The following is a 23,792-nucleotide window of genomic DNA, read 5'->3' on the forward strand; positions in this document are numbered from 1 at the left end:
GTGTTATGTATAAAATATGTTGATTCTTTACACAATGTCTCAACAGAAAAGGTACATTCCGCACACTGTGCTTGCCTGTATCACCTGTTTATTTAAGCCTATTTAATTGAAGCTCATTGCACCCCACATTCTTGGGTTAGAATAGTTTGATGACTGACTAACCGTTCTTTCCTTTTCCTCTGCCTTCAGTTCCCTCCATCGGCCAGCTCAGCCAGCGATTCCAGAGTGTGGGAAACTTCCACACAACCCCCCGACACCCTGTCAAGGCCACAGCCTATGTCAGCCCCACGGTCCAACAGGGTCCCTTCTCCTCCTCCAACACCCTCTCTACCTCTGCCATTCGTCACATCCCCAGCAGTGCACCCCAGGCCCTCAAAGTCACCATCCCCAGTGGTGTCCCCCAGCTCTCCTCCACCCCCCGTAGTGCCTTACCACGACCCGCCTCCTTCACAGGGACCGGTGGCATTCCCCGCCCCAGCAAGATCGCCCAGCCCACACACAGGTAAATAGGGTCATTCGGACTAAGGGTGAATTAGATGCCTGTCTATTATACTTTCCAAATGAACATTATCGTGCTATAAAAAATAATATGATTATAGATGATCTACTGTATGTTATCCATGATATTATATAATATTACCTTTAGTTGATTATTGTAGCCTCAAGAATGTGGGTACTTTATCGAGGGGTCATGTTAAATAGAAAAGTATGAGAGGAAAAGCAGTATTTCTATAATATGTTGTTGTTGTTACACTTTATATGAAGGGTACCTACATAAGAACTTCATAACCAATACAAAACACGTTCATTAGCAGTGCAAAATAACCTCATACGATTGGGTCTAAATGTATGACTCAACTCTCCCATTTCATCCTGAGTGACTGTATCTTTGAATCTCTCTCTCTCTATAAATATATCTCCCTCCCTCCCTATCTCTCTATCTATTACTCTCTCTTTCGACCCCTCTCACTTTCTCGCAGTCTATTGACCCCCCCAAAGAGCCTGGCTGCGCTAAGCGCTCTGAGAGACGGCAGCTGGAAGGATGGCTGCTACTGAACCCGTGATGTTGTATAACACCTCATCATTCATTGGGTTACTGTAAGATCTCTATGTTCTGAACCAAGGCCTGAGGCCATGGATCATTCAAATGGGCCAAATGAGTCGCAGCTTAAAGGGATACAGTGCATTTACAAAGTATTCACACCCCTTGACTTTCTCCACATTTTGTTGTGTTACAGCCTGAATTTAAAATGGATTACAATTTGATTTCTTTTGTCACTGGCCCATAATGTCAAAGTGGAATTATGTTTTGACATTTATTTATTTATTATTTTTTATTTTTTTACAAATGAATTAAAAATGAAAAGCTGAAATGTCTGAAGCCAATAAGTATTCAACCCTTTGTTATGGCAAGACTAAATCAGTTTGGAAGTAAAACGTGTTTAACAAGTCACATAATAAGTTACATGAACTTCCCTCTGTCTGCAATAATATTGTTTGACATGATTTTTGAATGACTACCTCATCTCTGTACCCCACACATATAATTATCTGTAAGGTCCCTCAGTCGAGCAGTGAATTTCAAACACATATTCAACCACAAAGACCAGGAAGGCGTTACAATGCCTAGCAAAAAAGGGCACCTATGGTAGATGAAAAAATGAAAAGAAGCAAATAAATATCCCTTTAAGCATGGTGAAGTTGTTCATTAAACTTTGGATGGTCTATCAATACACCCAGTCACGACAAAGATACCAGCGTCCTTTCTAACTCAGTTGCCGGAGAGGAAGGTAACCGCTCAGGGATTTCACCATGAGATCAATCAAGGGTGACTTTAAAAGAGTTACAGAGTTAAATGGCTGTGATAGGAGAAAACTGAGGATGGATAGTTACTCCACAATACTAACCTAATTGACAGAGCAAAAATAAGGAAGCCTGTACAGAATTAAAACCATTCCAAAACATGCATCCTGTTTGCAACAAAGCACTAAAGTAATACTGCAAAAAATGTGACAAAGCAATTAACTTTTTGTCCTGAATACAAGTGTTATGTTTGGGGCATATCCAATACAACACATTACTGAGTACCACTCTCCATATTTTCAAGCATAGTGGTGGCTGCATCATGTTATGGGTATGCTTGTAATAGTTAAGGACTGGGGAGTTTTTCAGGATAAAAAAGAAATGGAATGGAGCTAAGCACAGGCAAAATCCTAGAGGAAACCCTGTTTCAGTCTGCTTTCCACCAGAAACTGCGAGAATAATTCACCTTTCAGCAGGACAATAACCTAAAACACAAGGTCAACTCTACATTGGAGTTGCTAACCAAGAAGACAGTGAATTTCCTGAGTGGCCGAGTTACAGTTTTGACTTAAATCTACCTGAAAATCTATGGCAAATGGTTGTCTTACAATGATCAACAACCAATTTGACAGAGCTTGAAGAATTGAAAATAATAATAGGCAAATGTTGCACAATCCAGGTGTGGAAAGCGCTTAGAGACTTACCCAGAAAGTCTCACAACTGTAATCGCTGCCAAAGGTGCTTCTACAAAGTGTTGACTCAGGGGTTTAAATGAGATATCTGTATTTCATTTTCAATACATTTGCAAAAATGTCTAAAAACATGTTTTCACTTTGTCATTATGGGGTATTTATTGTGTGTAGTTGGGTAAGGATAAAATATAAAGGGTATGAATACTTTCTGAAGGCACTTTAGTTTTAGTTTTTCCCTGACGTTTGTAGAGATTGCATTCACAGTACACTCAAAAACGCTATCTATAGTAGAACCTGTCCCCATAGAATAACCCTTTGAAGAACCTGTTTCTTGTTCCAGGTAGAACCCTCTTGGGTTCCATTTAGAACCCTTTCCACAGAGGGTTCTACATGGAACCCAAATGGGTTCTACCTGGGACCAAAAAGGGTTCTGCTTTGGGGACAGCCGAAGAACCCTTTTGGAACCCTTTTTTCTAAGAGTCTACACGTAAATTACCTTTAAAAGTCAAGTCAAGTTGGCAGTATAAGTTGCAATAGATAGAGCCACAAAACTCTCATTCATGTGATTGAATCCATCTCCATCCAAAATGTCAGCAAGGCCATTATTCTTATATTGGTTTTTAGTCCTGGTCGGATACATGCAAGAACTTTGGAACAAACATTCCTCAGGTGATATGAAAAAATCTTAGAAGGGGTGCCAAAAAGTTATCCTATTATGTGCCATAGGGCGATATTTATGTGCAGCCCACCAAACATTGCTCTTCATAAGCCTTTTGAACAAACTTTGCAAGAGCAAAAAATGGTTCATCAAAGGCCATCAAAGGTTTTTGGCCAGAAGTGAAATGTTGTGTGATCTGCTTTTGGATTTCCATGCCATGTTTGACCATGGTGAAACTTGCTGCTTCATAATGGCTGCCATATCATTATGGCTGCCATACTGGATTCACAGGAATATTGGGTTTGGGGAAAAATCCTGAGTGGCCTAAAAGCATAATTGCAAAAGTAGGGGCTAGACAAGCATTATCTACTGAGAAACCTTTGATGGGACAAAGTACCATTGTTTCTGTGACCAGTTTATGTTAATACTTAGGGTAAATTACACATGTTCTCAATCAATTAGCTGCACATTGTATGTTCTCAGTAGATAAGCTACATAATGTATACATAATCTAAGGTGTGTGTGCAATTAAGTTTGATAACATTGCCCTTTAAAGACATCTCTAAGGTTATTAATGTAGTAGTTCACCAAAATCTGAGTGGTTTACAGGTTGATTTCTGGTGTTTCCAGGTAATTTCTGACACTTTAGGCAGGTTACTTATGAAATATAATGGCATATTATTGAAGGTTGGTCTACTAACAAATACATAATATATATGTTTTATATATGGCACTGAAAATCCAAGAGTAATATCACCTTTCTAAACTCTGATTCAGTTTTGGCGGCCATATTGGATTATGTAAAAAAAATCAAAAATAAATAGGGGGTGCCATTCCCACATTTTTGGGCACCCCTTCTAATATAAATGTATACATCCCAAAGAGCATCTCTACCAAATCTAGACATTTGTATCCGATACGTCACAAAAAAAATTTTTTACGCTAAGGCCCATGCCTATTTCTATTAAATCATGGTACTGCATTGAATTAGGCACAGTTCGAAATGTAGTGAGGTGGGGTGGCTGGTTTGTTGCTTTGGGGAGGCTTGTGTGTTTTTATTTATTGGGCACAGGGGAGGGTAGGGCATTTGTTTCTTGGTTTACAGTCCCCATTTTGCAGGTTTTACTTGTTCCATATACTGTAGCTACATTTCCTCATCTGTGTAAAGGCAGTCAATGTTGTTCTCCTCCTCAAACGAGGAGGAGCATGGATAGGACCAAGATGCGGATTGAGGGAAATAAGCCATCTTTTAATGAACACAGCAAAACAAGACACTACAAAAACTACAAAACAACAAACGTGACTAACCTTCAACTGTCCTGTGTGGACACAGGAACAAACACCCACAAAACACCAGTGAAACCCTGGCTGCCTTTGTATGACTCTCAATTAGAGACAAACAATACACACCTGTCTCTAATTGAGAATCATACCAGGCCGAACACAAAACCCCACATAGAAATACAAAACATAGACAAACCCACCCAACTCACGCCCTGACCAACTAAAATGAATACAAAACAAAGGAAAACAGGTCAGGAACGTGACAGAACCCCCCCCTTAAGGTGCGAACTCCGGGCGCACCAGCACAAAGTCTAGGGGAGGGTCTGGGTGGGCGTCTGTCCACGGTGGCGGCTCTGGCGGTGGACGAGGTCCCCACCCCACCATAATCAATCCCCGCTTCTTTATCCCCCTCCCAATGACCACCCTCCCACTAACCCCACCTAAATGAAGGGGCAGCACCGGGATAAGGGGCAGCACCGGGATAAGGGGCAGCACCGGGATAAGGGGCAGCACCGGGACAAGGGGCAGCACCGGGACAAGGGGCAGCACCGGGACAAGGGGCAGCACCGGGACAAGGGGCAGCACCGGGACAAGGGGCAGCACCGGGACAAGGGGCAGCACCGGGACAAGGGGCAACACCGGGATAAGGGGCAGCACCGGGATAAGGGGCAGCAGGTCCTGGCTGAGGGACTCCAGCAGGTCCTGGCTGAGGGACTCCGGCAGGTCCGGGCTGAGTGGCAGCTCCGGACTGTAGGGCAGCTCCGGACTGTAGGGCAGCTCCGGACTGTACGGCAGCTCCGGACTGTACGGCAGCTCCGGACTGTAGGGCAGCTCCGGACTGTCGGACGTCTCTGGCAGCTCCTGACTGGCGGGCGTCTCTGGCAGCTCCTGACTGGCGGGCGTCTCTGGCAGCTCCTGACTGGCGGGCGTCTCTGGCAGCTCCTGACTGGCGGGCGTCTCTGGCAGCTCCTGACTGGCGGGCGTCTCTGGCAGCTCCTGACTGGCGGGCGTCTCTGGCAGCTCCTGACTGGCGGGCGTCTCTGGCAGCTCCTGACTGGCGGGCGTCTCTGGCAGCTCCTGACTGGCGGGCGTCTCTGGCAGCTCCTGACTGGCGGGCGTCTCTGGCAGCTCCTGACTGGCGGGCGTCTCTGGCAGCTCCTGACTGACGGACGGCTCTAGCGGCTCCTGACAGACGGGCGGCTCTAATGGCTCGTGGCAGACGGATGACTCAGACGGCGCTGGGCAGACAGATGGCTCAGACGGCGCTGGGCAGACAGATGGCTCAGACGGCGCTGGGCAGACAGATGGCTCAGACGGCGCTGGGCAGACAGATGGCTCAGACGGCGCTGGGCAGACAGATGGCTCAGACGGCGCTGGGCAGACAGATGGCTCAGACGGCGCTGGGCAGACAGATGGCTCAGACGGCGCTGGGCAGACAGATGGCTCTGGCCGGCTGAGACGCACTATAGGCCTGGTGCGTCGTACCGGAACTGGAGGTACCGGGCTGAGGGCACGCACCTCAGGGCGAGTGCGGGGAACAGGAACAGGGCACACTGGACTCTCGTGGCGCACTCTAGGCCTGGTGCGTGGTACCGGAACTGGAGGTACCGGGCTGAGGGCACGCACCTCAGGGCGAGTGCGGGGAGAAGGAACAGTGCGTCCAGGGCTCTGGAGACGCACAGGAGGCTTGGTGCGTGGTGCCGGAACTGGAGGCACCGGGCTGGAGACACGCACCATAGGGAGAGTACGTGGAAGAGGAACAGGGCTCTGGAGATGCACTGGAAGCCTGGTGCGTGGTGTAGGCACTGGTGGTACTGAGCTGGGGTGGGAAGGTGGCGCCGGATATACCGGACCGTGAAGGAGGACACGTGCTCTTGAGCACCGAGCCTCCCCAACCTTACCAGGTTGAATGGACCCCGTAGCCCTGCCAGTGCGGCGAGGTGGAATAGCCCGCACTGGGCTATGCAGGCGAACCGGGGACACCACCTGTAAGGCTGGTGCCATGTACACCGGCCCGAGGAGACGTACTGGAGACCAGATACGTTGGGCCGGCTTCATGGCACTCGGCTCGATGCCCAACCTAGCCCTCCCAGTGCGGCAAGGTGGAATAGCCCGCACTGGGCTAAGCACGCGTACTGGGGACACCGTGCGCTTTACCGCATAACACGGTGTCTGACCAGTACGACGCCCTCTCACTCCACGGCAAGCCCGGGGAGTTGGCTCAGGTATCCTACCTGGCTTCGCCACATTCCCCTTTAGCCCCCCCCCAAGAAATTTTTGGGTGAGCCTCTCGGGCTTCCAGCCTCTCATACGTGCTGCCTCCTCATACCAGCGCTCCTGGGCTGTGGCTGCCTCCTTCTCCTCCCGAGAGCGGCGATTCACACCAACCTTAGCCCAGGGTCCTTCTCCATTGAATATTTGTTCCCAACTCCATTCCTCTTCTCTCCATTGCTTTAGTTCCTTTCCTCCGGCTCCAATCCGCTTGGTCCTGTTGTGGTGGGTGTTTCTGTAAAGGCAGTCAATGTTGTTCTCCTCCTCAAACGAGGAGGAGCATGGATAGGACCAAGATGCGGATTGAGGGAAATAAGCCATCTTTTAATGAACACAGCAAAACAAGACACTACAAAAACTACAAAACAACAAACGTGACTAACCTTCAACTGTCCTGTGTGGACACAGGAACAAACACCCACAAAACACCAGTGAAACCCTGGCTGCCTTTGTATGACTCTCAATTAGAGACAAACAATACACACCTGTCTCTAATTGAGAATCATACCAGGCCGAACACAAAACCCCACATAGAAATACAAAACATAGACAAACCCACCCAACTCACGCCCTGACCAACTAAAATGAATACAAAACAAAGGAAAACAGGTCAGGAACGTGACAATCTGCTTGCATGAGCCTCCCCTATCACGGTGTTTTGGTACTTCCCTTATGCACTACGCTTTCTGGGCGCATACTATACCACAGGTCAATATAGTCTACCTACCCTCTATCCATAGTGACAATAGTGTTTTGTCCAGATCTGCAATAGGTTAACTAGCAATCATACACACATAAAATAATTTAAATCTGCACCAATTTTCAATAGAAATCCACAAGATCATAGATAGGCAGTGGAGACGCCTGGTGCGTCATTGCGGATCAGGGCCGTGCATAGACCTTTCAGGGGCAGGTGCTCAAAATGAAGCAAAGAGCAACTCCTTCCTCTTGGGGGAAAAAATGCAGTTTCATCATTAATATATCAAAATTCATTACACCAAATGCATATGTAGCTAATTGAATACTTTTTTAAACATAGGCCTATTGATTTCTGGAAAAACACATTCACTCATCATCACAAATTGTAAGGACGCTACACTATATATACAAAGTTACGTGGGCACCCCTTCAAATTAGTGGATTCGGCTATTTCAGCCACACCCGTTGTTATTAGGTATAAAACTGAGCATATAGCAATCTCCATAGACAAACATTGGCAGTAGAATGGACTTACTGAAAAGCTTAGTGACTTTCAAAGTGGCACAGTCATAGGATGCCACCTTTCCAACAAGTCAGTTCAAAACATTTCTGCCCTTGAGAAAAAGCTCGCTACCATTGGACTCTGGAGCGGTGGAAATGTGTTCTATGGAGTGATGAATCACGCTCCACCATCTGGTAGTCCGACGGACGAATCTGGGTTTGGCGGATACCAGAGAACGCTACCTGCCCCAATGCATAGTGCCAACTGTAAAGTTTGGTGGAGGAGGAATAATGGTCTGGGGCTGTTTTTCATCTTAACTTCTTTGAGAAAGGGGGGCAGTATTGAGTAGCTTGGATAAAAAGGTGCCCAGAGTAAACTGCCTGCTATTCTGTCCTAAAAGCTAGAATATGCATATAATAGAAGAGTAGAGTTGAAAAACTACAAACCTCAGATTTTCCACTTCCTGGTTGGATTTTTTCTCAGGTTTTTGCCTGCCATGTGAGTTCTGTTATACTCACAGACATCATTCAAACAGTTTTAGAAACTTCAGAGTGTTTTCTATCCAAATCAACTAATAATATGCATATATTAGCAACTGGGCCTGAGTCGCAGGCAGTTTACTCTGGGCAACTTATTCATCCAAGCTACTCAATACTGCCCCCAGCCATAAGAAGTTAAGCAAAACTGGTGCAAAATGTATAGCCTACCTATTGTTAGCTTTATATTTTGAAAATAAATAAATAAAAAGGATCCTAGTTACATAAAGCGTTCTGTAACAATGCTCAGCTAGAGAAACGCTTTAAAATACCTGTGAAAGATGCAACTCTGAAGCATATGGTGATATCTTTGCTTCATCTCTATGACATTCTGACGCTGAGCCATGGCCTTCTATACTCGGGGAGTCAAAAATTGACTGCTATTATGTCTCGATCAGCTATTCACTTTCTGAAAGAGATGTTTAAACCCAGACAGCTTTTAGGGAACCACTTGTTACCTTCTGTTGTTGGGTTAATTCTAAAAGGGTGCCATACTGGATGGCCAAATTTAGCTATTTTGTGATTATTTTATTTATTTTTTATTTTATTTACACGAAATGTATCCTCTATTGTTTTTTACAATCGAGAAGAACTTTTGAACGTCAGATCAGCAGCTACTTACCCCAATTTCGGCTTCAACTTCAACTCTCTCTGTAAATCCGACCCAATTTTCTGACTACCCAAGAGGATACGCCGGTGTTACAGAGGCAAGGGGGGGGGGATCCTGATGAGATTAATGCAAAGGGAAAACCGGCCCCCTCTTTCCGTCATTCTACTGGCCACTCCGATCGCGGATTTGCCACCAACGGGACTCTCGAAACTGCAATTTTCTTTGCTTTTCTGAAACATGTGTCTCAGACAAGATACCCCACATGGATATCCAACTTGATGGATTCTCCATTCAACAGGCGAACAAGACAGTAGAGTCTGGGAAATCAAGTGGGGGAGGGGTTTGCTTCTACATCAACACCAACTGGTGAGCTAACTCCAGTGCGGTGAAGTGTCGACCCACTGTTCACTCGTCTTGGAATACCTGATGGTCAAATGCCGACCCTTCTACCTCCCGAGCGAGTTTTGAGCTGTTATCGTGACTGTTGTATATGTTCCATCTCAGGACAAGAAAAATAACAAGCTGGCACTTAACGAACTGTACAAAGCTATAAACAAGCAAGAAAACCTACACCCAGAGGCTGCTTTTTAAAATTCCGCATCACTAAGACACGTGATGCCCAACTTTCATCAACACGTCTCCAACACCACTAAAGTTCTAGACCACTGTTATTCTACCCACAAGCAAGCATACAAGGCTCTCCCTCGTCCGCCATTCGGCAAATCAGATCATGACTTCCTACTCCTGCTTCCTGTTTACAAGCAGAACATCAAATCTACAATGAGATTATGCTTCAGGACTGCTTTGCAAGCGCTGATTGGAATATGTTTAGAGACTTCGCCGATAGCATTGGCGAGATAACCACCTCCGTCACAGGCTTCATTAGAAAATGAATAGCCGACGTTGTCCACACGGTGAGGATTCCCAAATCAAAGCCCTGGATTAACACTGAGGTTGGCGCTAGACTAAAGGACAGGGCTACCGCACACAGAGCTATCATAGACAACTCTGAGGCTACGGCCAAGGACAGGAATAAGTACAAGAAGTCCCGCTATGACCTCTGCAGAGTCATCGAACGAGCAAAAGGTCAATATAGGAATAAGGTGGAATCATGGGCACAGTCGTGAAGAAGGCGCGACAGAGCCTCTTCCCCTCAGGAGGGTGAAACAGTTTGGCATGGGCCCTCAAATCCTCAAAAGGTTCTACAGCTGTACCATTGAGAGTATCTTGGCAGGCTGCATCACTTCCTAGTATGGCAATAGTACCGCCCTCGATCGTACAGCCCAGTACATCACTGGGGCTAAGCTCCCTGCCATCCAGGACATCTATATCAGGCGGTGTGGTAGGAAGGCCCGGAAAACCGTTAAAGACTCCAACCACCCAAGCCCATAGACTATTCTCTCTGCTGCCGCACGGAAATTGCTTTCCCACGATGTCAAGCGAAGAGGCACTGAGTTTGAAGGTAGGCCTTGAAATACATCCACAGGCACACCTCCAATTGACTCAAATGTTGTCAATGAGCCTTTCAGAAGCTTCTAAAGCCATGACATCATTTTCTGGAATTTTTCAAGTTGTTTAAAGGCACAGTCAACTTAGTGTATGTAAACTTCTGACCCACTGGAATTGTGATACATTGAATTATAAGTGAAATAATCTGTCTGTTAACAATTGTTCGAAAAATAACTTGTGTCATGCACAAAGTAGATGTCCTAAACGACTTGCCAAAACTATAGTTTGTTATCAATACATTTGTGGAGTGGTTGAAAAACAAGTTTTAATGACTCCAACAATGTTAGTAAACTTAAGATTTCAACTTCATATGGTATTGGAACTGACCTTGTATACTATACTTGTATACTATATACTTGTATACTATGCTTACTTACTGTGTTCTTCATATTTCTTCTTCTTTCTCATATGTTTTTTCTAGTATTAGATATTTTTTTTATTTACTAGGCACAAAGTCAGTTAAGAACAACTTATTTTCAATGACGGCCTAGGAACAGTGGGTTAACTACCTTGTTCAGCGGCAGAATGATAGATTTTTTACCTTGTCAGCTCTGGGATTTGATCTTGCAACCTTTCGGTTAATAGTCCAACGCTCTAAACACTAGTCTACCTGCCAGCTACCTGTTATTAATTATTGCATTGTTGGGTTTTGAGTTAGCAAGGAAGACATTTCACTGTACTTGTGCATGTGACATTAAAATTTGAAACTTAATTAAGCAACGGAAGAGTAGCCAGCAGTTGAAACTTCAATTTTCTGTATCTGTTGGGGCTCTGGGTGGAAAGGTAACGTTTGAAAGTAGGATTTGCTTAGATTCATAAGGACGTCTTAATTATTTGTTAAACTTCTTCGGGATCAGTGTCGTAGGCCAATGCGATTAGCATGAGGTTGTATGTAACAAGAACATTTCCCAGAACATAGGCATATCTGATATTGTCAGAAAGCTTAAATTCTTGTTAATCTAACTGAACTGTCCAATATACAGTAGCTATTACAGTGAAATAATACCATGCTATTGTTTGTGGAGAGTGCACAATTTTGAACATAAAAAATTATTAATTAACAAATTCGGCAAATTTGGGCAGTCTTGTTACACAATTTTGAACAGAAATGCAATGGTTCATTGGATTAGTCAAAAAATTTGCACACACACACACTGCTGCCATCTAGTGGCCAAAATGTATATTGCATCTGGGCTGGAATAATACATTATGGCCTTCCTCTTGCATTTCAAAGATGATGGTACAAAAAAAACAAATGAACGGTTGGTTTTTCTTTGTATTATCTTTTACCAGATCTATTGTGTTATATTCGCCTACATTTCTTTCACATTTCCACAAACTTCAAAGTGTTTCCTTTCAAATGGTACCAAGAAAATGCATATCCTTGCTTCAGGGCCTGAGCTACAGGCAGCTAGATTTGAGTATGTCATTTCAGGCAAAAATTGAAAAAAGGGGGCGGATCCTTAAGAGCAACAGTTTTGTTGCAAACAAGACCCTGGCTTGAATAAATATTTCTGTGTCCATTCTTCCCTGAAACTCCTATTTTCATTATCCATCTTTCTTTTGAGGCTTTGAAAGCGACATTTTCTCTTGACTGCAGCTGATTTTCTCTGATCAATGAACAGAGAAATAGACATAAAAAACACATTTAATAGATATTGATGATATTGTCAGTGTAATTAATATGTTATTGTAATTTAATTGATTACATACTAACCAGATGTGTTCAAATCATGTTTAATTTGTAGTGAGAGCCTACAGTATATGAATTGAGCTGCTTTTATGATAAATGTCTTCTGTCCTGCCAACTATTTGCTCAGAAATAAATTGGCCCGAGGCCAAACCTAGTTGCCGACCTCTGACCTCGAACCTATCTAATTCTTGTCATTCAACTTGTAACCCATTCAAGTCTAAGCCCGGGGGGGGGGGGGGGGGGGGGGATCAAGGATCATTTTGCTATTGCTATTTGATTATTAAGACCCATTGAAGTATCAAAAAAATATTGGAAAAAATTATTACACTACAAGGAACAACAGATAGTTCCCCCCAAAAATCTAAACAAAGTTTGTTATGAAATGTCTTTCCTATATCTGAGAGAGATAGATTATGTGATCATTACTTTTGGCACTAAACTTAAATGAATTTGTTCAACTGGTACCGGGTACCTTCAGACTAGTATTGTGAGGCCCGTGGGGGTTCTAGAGCAACTGACATGTTCGTTATCGTGAGAGTCTCAACTTTCCACAGAGTGGACATATTAGTGGGTAGCCCAAATTGTTTGGATGCTTCAGACAGAAGTTGGCAGATCGGCTGTACAGACTTCAGACGAGTCCCCGTATGTGTGTGGTGCATTGGCACAAAAACCTGTTGGTCGAAAATGTATTGTATATATTTCAAATCAAATCAAATTTTATTTGTCACACACATGGTTAGCAGATGTTATTGCGAGTGTAGCGAAATGCTTGTGCTTCTAGTTCCGACCATGCAGTAATATAAAAGTAATCTAACCTAACAATTGAACAAAACCTAACAAATTCACAACAACTATCTTATACACACAAGTTTAAAGGAATGAATAAGAATATGAACATAAAAATGTATGAATGAGCGATGGCCGAACGGCATAGGCAAGATGCAGAAGATCGTATAGAGTACAGTATATACATATGAGATGAGTAATGTAGGGTATGTAAACATTATATAAAGTGGCATTGTTTAAAGTGGCTAGTGATACATTTATTACATCCATTTTTCCATTATTAAAGTGGCTAGAGATTTGAGTCAGTATGTTGGCAGCAGCCACTCAATGTTAGTGACGGCTGTTTAACAGTCTGATGGCCTTGAGATAGAAGCTGTTTTTCAGTCTCTCGGTCCCCGCTTTAATGCACCTGTACTGACCTCGCCTTCTGGATGATAGCGGGGTGAACAGGCAGGGGCTCAGGTGTTTGTTGTCCTTGATGATCTGTTTGGCCTTCCTGTGACATTGGGTGGTGTAGGTGTCCTGGTGGGCAGGTAGTTTGCACCCGGTGATGCGTTGTGCAGACATCACTACCCTCTGGAGAGCCTTGTGGTTGTGGGTTGGAGCAGTTGCCGTACCAGGCGGTGATACAGCCTGACAGGAAGCTCTCGATTGTGCATCTGTACAAGTTTGTGAGTATTTTTGGTGACAAGCCAAATTTATTCAGCCTCCTGAGATTGAAGAGGCACTGCTGCGCCTTCTTCACCATGCTGTCTGTCTGGGTGGACCATTTCAGTTTGTCTGTGATGTGTACGCCGAGGAACTTAAAACTTTCCACCTTCTCCACTACTGTCCCGTCGATGTGATAGGGGGCTGCTCCTTCTGCTAGAAACGCGAAGCGAGGCAGCTATTGCTGTCGGCGCCGGAAGATTCTATTTTACATTATTATAGCAATGAAAATCGCTTTTCCCTCTAGCTGATTACAGTTATTATTTGTGGTGATCAATATTATTTTGTTAATTTTATGAAGGAGGAGGGTAGTGATTATTTTATGACCCCTCGAGTTCGACTCCCCTCTAGTAAATTTGGAACTGTCCCTTCCTGTTTAATATTGAGGACTGTGAAACAAGTGTCTAAGTATGGATTTATAGTATTTCAACATTTGTTTTTTAGTATTTTGTGCCTGTTATAGAAGTGTTGGAATTGATTTCATGAAATGTATTTGTTGTTTTCAGAACTAATGACACTTCTTACAAGTACTGTTTTTGATTCAGACAAATGCTCAGAATTATTTTGGAAAATATTGCAATCATAAAAGCTCAAATGTAGCTCTGCACCTACTTCTCTTTCTTATCATAACTGTTTACAGGACAGTTAATATTTTTGATGTTCCTACTGAGAAACAATTGTACTGTAAAACACAATCGCACATTCTCATTTTAAATGTAACATTTATTTAACTAGGCAAGTCAGTTAAGAACAAATTCTTATTTACAAGGACGGCCTACCAGGGAACAGTGGGATAACTGCCTTATTCAGGGGTAGAACAACAGATTTTTACCTTGCCAGCGGTGGGATTCAATCCAGTAACCTTTTGATTACTGGCCCAGCGCTCTAACCACTAGGCTACCTGCCGTCCCCATATAGGGGAGTTGTGACTCTTTTTCTAAAACATATGGTATTGAAAAGGAATGAGTGTATTTTCAATGTAAATAAAAGCTTTCCAAAATAATACCCATTGTCCTACACTTTTCCTACACATTTCTCTAGACATTTAAATAAATGTAATGTGTTCCATCATGTCTGTTAAATGTCTCTTTCCCTCATTTGTGAAAGCCCATATTCCTGCAGCCGGGTCTCATAGACTAGACGTAACATAGTAAACAAAAATCAGAGACACTCAAATTAGTGTATATTACGTTTGGTATGGTTACATAAGACATGTTACTTAAGGCAAAAATGAATGGCGTGTGGGCATGTAGCACAAACATCTACATAGCAACCCAAAAGTTGGGTGTTTGAATCTTATCACGGACAACTTTAGCATGTGTGACCCATTTCAGGAAACTAGGCGTATGTCGCGGCTGGCCCATGGATGTACAGTTGTGGCAAAAAGTTTTGAGAATGACACATATTCATTTCCACAAAGTTCGCTGCTTTAGTTGTCTTTAGATATTTTTGTCAGATGTTACTATGGAATACTGAAGTATAATTACAAGCATTTTATAAGTGTCAAAGGCTTTTATTGACAATTACATGAAGTTGATGCAAAGAGTCAATATTTGCAGTGTTGACCCATCTTTTTCAAGACCTCTGCAATCCGCCCTGTCATCAATGGGATTAAGGTCTGGGGAGTTTCCTGGCCATGGACCCAAAATATCGATGCTTTGTTCCCTGAGCCACTTGCCTTATGGCAAGGTGCTCCGTCATGCTGGAAAAAGCATTGTTCGTCACCAAACTGTTCCTGGATGGTTTGGAGAAGTTGCTCTCGGAGGATGTGTTGGTACCATTCTTTATTTATGGCTGTGTTCTTAGACAAAATTGTGAGTGAGCCCACTCCCTTGGCTGAGAAGCAACCCCACACTTGAATGGTCTCAGGATGCTTTACTGTTGGCATGACACAGGACTGATGGTAGGGCTTACCTTGTCTTCTCCGGACAAGCTTTTTTCCGGATTCCCCAAACAATCAGAAAGGGGATTCATCAGAGAAAATGACTTTACCCCAGTCCTCAGCAGTCCAATCCCTGTACCTTTTGCAGAATATCAGTCTGTCCCTGACGTTTTTCCTAGAGAGAAAGGGCTTCTTTGCTGCCCTTCTTTACACCAGGCCATCCTCCAAAAGTCTTCGCTTCACTGTGCGTGCAGATGCACTCACACCTGCCTGCTGTCATTCCTGAGCAAGCTCTGTACTGGTGGTGCCCCGATCCCGCAGCTGAATCAACTTTAGGAGACGGTCCTGGAGCTTGCTGGACTTTCTTGGGAGCCCTGAAGCCATCTTCACAACAATTGAACCGCTCTCCTTAAAGTTCTTGATGATCCGATAAATGGTTGATTTAGGTGCAATCGTACTGGCAGCAATATCCTTGCCTGTGAAGATCTTTTTGTGCAAAGCAATGATGACGGCACGTGTTTCCTTGCAGGTACAATGGTTGACAGAGGATGAGCAATGATTCCAAGCACCACCCTCCTTTTGAAGCTTCCAGTCTGTTATTCGAAATCAGCATGACAGAGTGATCTCCAACCTTGTGCTCATCAACACTCACACCTGTGTTAACGAGAGAATCACTGACATGAAGTTAGCTGGTCCTTTTGTGGCATGGCTGAAATGCAGTGGAAATGTTTTGGGGGGATTCAGTTCATTTGCATGGCAAAGAGAGACTTTGCAATTAATTGCAATTTATCTGATCACTCTTCATAACATTCTAGAGTATATGCAAATTGCCATCATACAAACTGAGGCAGCAGATTTTGTGAAAGATAGTTTTTGTGTCATTCTCAAAACTTTTGGCCACGACTGTAGATAGATATACACAAATATATATATATATATATATAGGCTTTTATTGGCTTTTATTGGCATATATATATATATGGGAGGCAGGCAATTGCCTTTCACTGAGCTATGTAAAGACAGACTGACAGGGGTGAGAGAATTAATTTGAATTGATCTTAATGCTCTTTGTTGTTTGCAGGTATACTATCCTTCTGACCCTATGCAGCCAGGTCCCATGTACTTTTGAAATCCTCACAAGTGTGGCTTGTTTGGTGTCAGCTGTGAAGGAATACCACAACAAGTCAGTACTTGTACTTGACTGATGTCTGCATGTCATCCAACAAAGGCAGCAGTGCAGTCATCAATGACATGCACCCTTTCTTCACCAACAACAGATTTGGGGAAACACGTGTGGACCTGAATTGTGATAACTGCAGTGGTCAAAATAAGAACAAGTTTGTGCTCTGATATTGTGCCTGGTGGACCATGCACAAGCTCCACCACAGTCTGGACCTTCACTTCCTGATCACAGGCCACGCCAAGTTTGCCCCAGACTGGTGCTTCGGCTTCATCAAGCAGCGCTTCATAAAGACCACAGTGAACATTTTGTCTGAGATTGCTGGTGTTGTGAAGGACAGCACTGTGACAGGGGTCAACATCCCACAGCTGGTTGGACTGGAGGATGATACGGTGGTGGTGGAAAGCTATGGCTGGCAACAACACCTGACTCCGTACTTCAGGGCACTGCCACAGATCAAACAGTACCAGCACTTCAGGTGAATATAATTTTCATTGCATTGTATGAGGTTATTCTTCTTATCTAAACTTCAGAGGTGAATTGATGTTGGACAAGGTTGTAATGTCTTCTCTATTTTTTTTTGCTATTTCCTGTTTTAAAGCTTTGATGCTCTGGAGCCTGGTGTTGTTGTCGCCAAGGAGCGTTTGTACTCAGTCGGGACCAGGTTTCAGCTGCTGCGCAACGCTGACATCCTTCCTCCCATAGATGGTCTGCCTGTACAAGAACCACCTGGACTGGACACAGCTAGACAAACGTATCTTTTTGAGAAGATCAGGGAGTTTTGTGGCGAAGAGGCTATAGCCATCACATGCCCTGCACCAAAGTCAAGGTCAGGACAGAAACATGCTCTCCGAATATATAGATTCCCTTGTTCATGCGTGGTTCGGGGGGACCAGTCATCAGCACTATCTGCAGTGCCTCTATTCACATGACTCTCTCCTAACACACACGCCATACGTTGCTGCTACATTTTTTTACATTTATCCTGCTTCTCAGCCACTTTACCCCTGATTTTATACATATAACTACCTCATCTATCACTGATATCATTATTGATATTGTTCTTGTACATACTGTATATTATATTATTTATATTGACACTATCTATTTCTGATATTGCTACTATGCAAGTAACCATTTGGCTGTACCGTTTACACCTTCTGTAGAGCCGCATCCACTTGGCATTTATTTATAGCATTTATTTCCCGACCCATCAATTTAGACAAGTGTGTCTTGGTAAGCGTCAGCTAATATTTATAAAATATTTTTATCTGGACACTTTCTGTTTACCTGCAATTTTTCCTTATTGTAGGCTACTACTTTTACCACGTTTAGTCTTAATATTTACTGCACTACTCACTGTTTAGCACATGACCTCATGTGAATCCTTAAAGAGATGGGTAGGGCTGGCTTAAGAGGGTGTGAACAATGCTGAATGGGTGTAGACAAAGGAGAGTGCTCCAGTAGTAGTACCAAAACATTCAAAGTATAACGTTTCAGGTAAGACCCTAGTGCAGACTGTGTTGAAGTAACAATGTTTATTACAGCAACAGGGGCAGACAAACGGCAGGTCAAGGCAGACAGGGGTTGATAATCCAGAGCGGTGGAGCAAAGGTACAGGACGGCAGGCAGGCTCAGGTCAGGTAGATATCGGTAATCCAGAGTAGGGGCAACGGTACAGGACGGCAGGCAGGCGAGGTAGAGTTGTCAGGCAGGCGGGCTCAGAGTCCGGACAGGCAAGGGTCAAAACCAGGAGGGCGAGACAAAGAGAGACTGGGAAAAGTAGGAGCTGAGAAAATGCTGGTTGACTTGACAAACAAGACGAACTGGCAACAGAAAAACACAGAACACATGTATAAATACACAGGGGATAATGGGGAAGATGGGCGACACCTGGTGGTGGAGACAATCACAAGGACAGGTGACACAGATCAGGGCATGATACAAAGGCCATTTTCTAAAAATTGAGAAAAGTTTATCAACTTTCAAAGCAGAATTACTTCCCCATTGTTCCTCAAAAATGCTTACTCAAGGGTCTTTTTCCAACAATTCAAAGATAAAGATAAAAAAATATACATTAAAAGAGACAAAAGAAATAAATACACAGTGAATAATTAAAAACAAGTAAAAAATAACATGGCTATCTATACACAGGGAGTATTCGTCCCAAGTCGATGTGCAGGGGTACGATGTAATTGAGGTAGCTATGTGTATATAGATAGGAGTAAAGGGACTAGGCAACAGGACAGATAAAAGTGAGCTGTAGTGTACAGTCTGTGGAGCAGTGAAAGTGTGTGTGTGTATATTTCAAGTTTCAGGTTTTAATGTCATTTGCAAAAGAACAGTGAAATGCCTTACTTGCAAACTCTAAACCCACTAAAGCAGTAATCAATTTCAATGTAGTACTAAAAATAACATTAAAGGTAAAACAAAAACACACAAGAAAGAAAAATAAGAACACGAGAAATAAGTATGCAACGGTGCCTTCAGGCAAGACACATAAAAATGTCAAAAACCATAATTCCACTTTAACATTATGGGGACCACTGACAAAACGATCTACATTTAAACCATTTTAAATTCAGACTGTAACTCACACAAGGGTGTGAGAACACAGCTATTTTTCCAGACAAAGACAGGAGTCACAAAAAGCAGAAAGAGATAAAATGAATCACTAACCTTTGATGATCTTCATCAGATGACACTCATAGGACTTCATGTTACACAATACATATATGTTTTGTTCGATTAAGTTCATATTTATATCCAAAAACCTCAGTTTACATTGGCACCATGTTCAGAAATGCCTCCAAAATATCCGGAGAAATTGCAGAGAGCCACGTCAAATAACAGAAATACTCATCATAAACTTTGATGAAAGATACATGTTTTACATAGAATTAAAGATACACGTGTTCTTAATGCAACCACTGTGTCAGATTTCAAAAATCTTTACGGCAAAAGCACAATATTCAATAATCTGAGAACAGCGTTCGGCCACAAAAGTAAGCCAGTTACCTGACAAATTGTGCAGTCAACAAAACTCATAAAAAGCATTATAAATCTCCACTTACCTTTGCTGATCTTCGTCGGAATGCACTCCCAGGACTCCCACTTCCACAAGAAATGTTCGTTTTGTTCGGTAATGTCCATCATTTATGTCCAAGTAGCTACTTTTGTTAGCGCGTTTAGTACACATATCCAAACGCTCGTGCAGGTCCAGGCGAACGTCGGACGAAAACTTCAAAAAGTTCTACAGACTGTTGACATCTAGTGGAAGCCGTAGGAAGTGCAAACAGATCCATATCCTACAGTGTTTTCAATAGGCGATGAGTTGAAAATCGACCAACCTCAGATTTCTCACTTCCTGGTTGGATTTCTTCTCAGGTTTTAACCTGCCATATGAGTACTGTTATACTCACAGACATAATTCAAACAGTTTTAGAAACTTCAGAGTGTTTTCTATCCAATACTACTAATAATATGCATATATTAGCAACTATGACTGAGGAGCAAGCTGTTTACTCTGGGCACCTCTGTGCACCTTTCATCCAAGCTACTCAATACTGCCCCTGCAGCCATAAGAAGTTAAAACAGTTACAGAGTTTAATGGCTGTGATAGAAAACTGAGGATGGATCAATATTGTATGTTCTCCACAATACTAATCTAATTGACAGAGTGAAAAGAAGGATACCTGTACAGAATAAAAATATTCCAAAACATGCATCCTGGCAACAATGCACTAAAGTAATACTGCAAAAAATGTGGCAAAGTCATTAACTTTTTGTTATGAATACAAAGTGTTATGTTTGGGGCTAATCGAACACAAAACAATATTGAGTACCACCCTCCATATTTTCAAGCATTGTGCAGGCTGCATCATGGGTATTTAAAAAAAGTTTTATTTCACCTTTATTTAACCAGGTAGTCTAGTTGAGAACAGGTTCTCATTTACAACTGCGACCTGGCCAATATAAAGCAAAGCAGTTCGACACATACAACAACACAGAGTTGCACATGGAATAAACAAACATACAGTCAATAATACAGTAGAAAAAAAGTCTATATACAGCGTGTGCAAATGAGGTAGGATAAGGGAGGTAAGGCAATAAATAGGCCATGGTGGCGAAGTAATTACCATATTGCAATTAAACACTAGAATTGTATATGTGCAGAAGATGAATGTGCAAGTAGAGATACTGGGGTGCAAAGGAGCAAGATAAATAAATAAACACAGTATGGGGATGAGGTAGTTGGATGGGCTATTTATAGATGGGCTATGTACAGGTGCAGTGATCTGTGAGCTGCTCTGACAGCTGTTGCTTAAAGCTAGTGAGGGAGATAAGTGTTTCCAGCTTCAGTGATTTTTGCAGTTCGTTCCAGTCATTAGCAGCAGAGAACTGGAAGGAAAGGCGGCCAAAGGAAGAATTGGCTTTGGGGGTGACCAGTGAGATATACCTGCTGGAGAGCGTGCTACGGGTGGGTGCTGCTATGGTAACCAGTGAGCTGAGATAAGGCGGGGCTTTACCTAGCAGAGACTTGTAGATGACCTGGAGTCAGTGGGTTTGGCGGCAAGTATGAAGTGAGGGCCAGCCAACAAGAGCGTACAGGTTGCAGTGGTGGGTAGTATATGGGGCTTTGGTGACAAAACGGATGGCACTGTGATAGACTTCATTCAATTTGTTGAGTAGAGTGTTGGAGGCTATTTTGTCAATGACATTCCCAAAATCGAGGATCGGTAGGATGTTTAGTTTTACACGGGTATGTTTGGCAGCATGAGTGAAGGATGCTTTGTTGCGAAATAGGAAGCCGATTCTAGATATAATTTTGGATTGGAGATGCTTAATGTGAATCTGGAAGGAGAGTTTACAGTCTAACCAAACAGCTAGGTATTTGTAGTTGTCCACATATTCTAAGTCAGAACCGTCCAGAGTAGTTATGCTGGATGGGCGGGCAGGTGCGGGCAACGATCGGTTGAATGGCATGCATTTAGTTTTACTTGCATTTAAGAGCAGTTGGAGGCCACGGAAGGAGACTTGTATGGCATTGAAGCTCGTCTGGAGGTTTGTTAACACAGTGTCCAAAGAGGGGCCAGAAGTATACAGAATGGTGTCGTCTGCATTGAGGTGGATCAGAGAATCACCAGCAGCAAGAGAGACATCATTGATGTATACAGAGAAGAGAGTCGGCCCGAGAATTGAACCCCGTGGCACCCCAATAGAGACTCCCAGAGGTCCCTCCGATTTGACACACTGAACTCTATCAGAGAAGTAGTTGGTGAACCAGGCGTAGCAATCATTTGAGAAACAAAGGCTGTTGAGTCTGCCGATAAGAATGTGGTGATTGACAGAGTCGAAAGCCTTGGCCAGGTCGATGAATACGGCTGCACAGTAATGTCTCTTATTGATGGCGGTTAGGATATCGTTTAGGACCTTGAGCGTGGCTGAGGTGCACCCATGACCAGCTCGGAAACCAGATTGCATAGCGGAGAAGGTATGGTGGGATTCGAAGTGGTCGGTAATCTGATCCTAACTTGGCTTTCGAAGACCCAGACTGATCCCCTGGTCATGAACGCATGCCGGGATCTACCAGGAGGAGCAATTTCTCGAGCTTGGCCACTTGCCGCCCCTTACTTGCCCCCCCCCGGTTACACAGACCACTTCCTCAACAATGACAGATAGTGTTTTAGGTGAAACATGAAAAGTTTTATTCAAACATTTGAAAAATGTTATTAAAAATACCCGGCTTGATAAACAATTGGCTAATTCCCCAGCCATGCAGATACACATTTTGGTTGTGAAGTGCATTAGCAAATAGCTTGGTCCTTTATTTAGAACAAAATGCAATTAAACACTTGGCTGTCTATTATATCACCCTGTCATAGGTCCTACAAGTCAACACCACCTCATAAGATTGCCTGCTGCAGTTGTTTGAGAGATGTCCAGTTTGCAGCCGAACATGCAGCATAGAGAAGATCAGCAAGGGGGGCCTCATCCGCATCATGCAGACTGTTTGCATTCCTATGACTGGAACAGTCAGCCACACGTTGGAAAGTATTCTGCCAGCAACCTTCACCTGCCAGTGTCAAAAGCTTTCACGGGCTCATCATTAGAACAAATACAGAAAGTAAACACACTTCATTACTTTTATACATTTGATAACCCAATTGGGAAAGAAAACTTATCTAAATTGACATTACTTTTTGCTTATATTGTATTTCTTATATGCATATAATGTCCAGGGCATAACTTAGCCTGGTGGAACCAGCCTGATCGTGGGCTTCACCATTCTATTTCACTTCACATTTCAATGAAATCAGAAGTGAAATAGAAAGGTGAACACAGCGATCAGGTTGGTTCCACTGAACCATGCATGAGAGCACCAGCTGTTCCGGACGACTGTATGATCTTGCTCTCCGTAACCAATGTGAGTAAGACCTTTAAACAGATTAACATTCGCAAGGCATCGGGGCCAGATGGAATACAAGGATGTGTACTAAGAGCATGAGCTGACCAGCTGGCAAGTGTCTTCACTGACATATTCAAGTTTGCGTGCCCAAGAACAACAAGGTAACCTGCCTAAATGACTATAGAATTCACATCCATAGCCATGAAATGCTTTGAAAGGCTTGTCACGGTTCACATCAACACAATCATCCCAGACACCTTGGACAAACGCTAATTTGCATACCGAACAACAGATCCACAGATGACACAATCTCTATTGCATTCCGACCTGCCCTCACCCACCTGAACAAAAGGAAGACCTATGTAAGAATGGTGTTCATTGACTGCAGCTCAGCATTCAATACCATAGTCCCCTCCAAGCTCATCACCAAGCTCAGGACCCTGGAACTGAACACCTCTCTCTGCAATTTGCTCCTGGACTTCTTGACGGGCCGCCCCCAGGCGGTAAGGGGAGACAACAACACATCCGCCATGCTGGACCATCAACATGGGGACCCCTCAATGGGTGTGC

General features: G+C 43.4%; 1 protein-coding gene across 8 annotated transcripts in view; it reads left to right on the forward strand.

The window, feature by feature from the left end:
- Positions 1-23,792, forward strand: part of LOC129821432 (SLAIN motif-containing protein 1-like) — a 57,571-nt gene that overhangs the window by 28,280 nt on the left and 5,499 nt on the right. For 3 of the 8 annotated variants that reach the window (XR_008754319.1, XR_008754321.1, XR_008754323.1), the window contains exons 8-11: positions 190-502; positions 16,715-16,816; positions 16,911-17,291; positions 17,415-22,940. Coding sequence is in view for 2 of the 8 variants with exons in the window: in XM_055879101.1 (XP_055735076.1) it covers positions 190-502; positions 981-1,056 (389 nt within the window). In the remaining 6 variants the exon portion in view is untranslated. Of the gene's footprint in view, positions 1-189; positions 503-980; positions 4,856-16,714; positions 16,817-16,910; positions 17,292-17,414; positions 22,941-23,792 lie in introns of those variants that run through there. The other 5 variants (XR_008754322.1, XR_008754324.1, XR_008754320.1 and 2 more) reach the window with 4 other exon arrangements.

Source organism: Salvelinus fontinalis, chromosome 23, assembly GCF_029448725.1.
Source record: "Salvelinus fontinalis isolate EN_2023a chromosome 23, ASM2944872v1, whole genome shotgun sequence".
NCBI lineage: Eukaryota > Metazoa > Chordata > Actinopteri > Salmoniformes > Salmonidae > Salvelinus > Salvelinus fontinalis.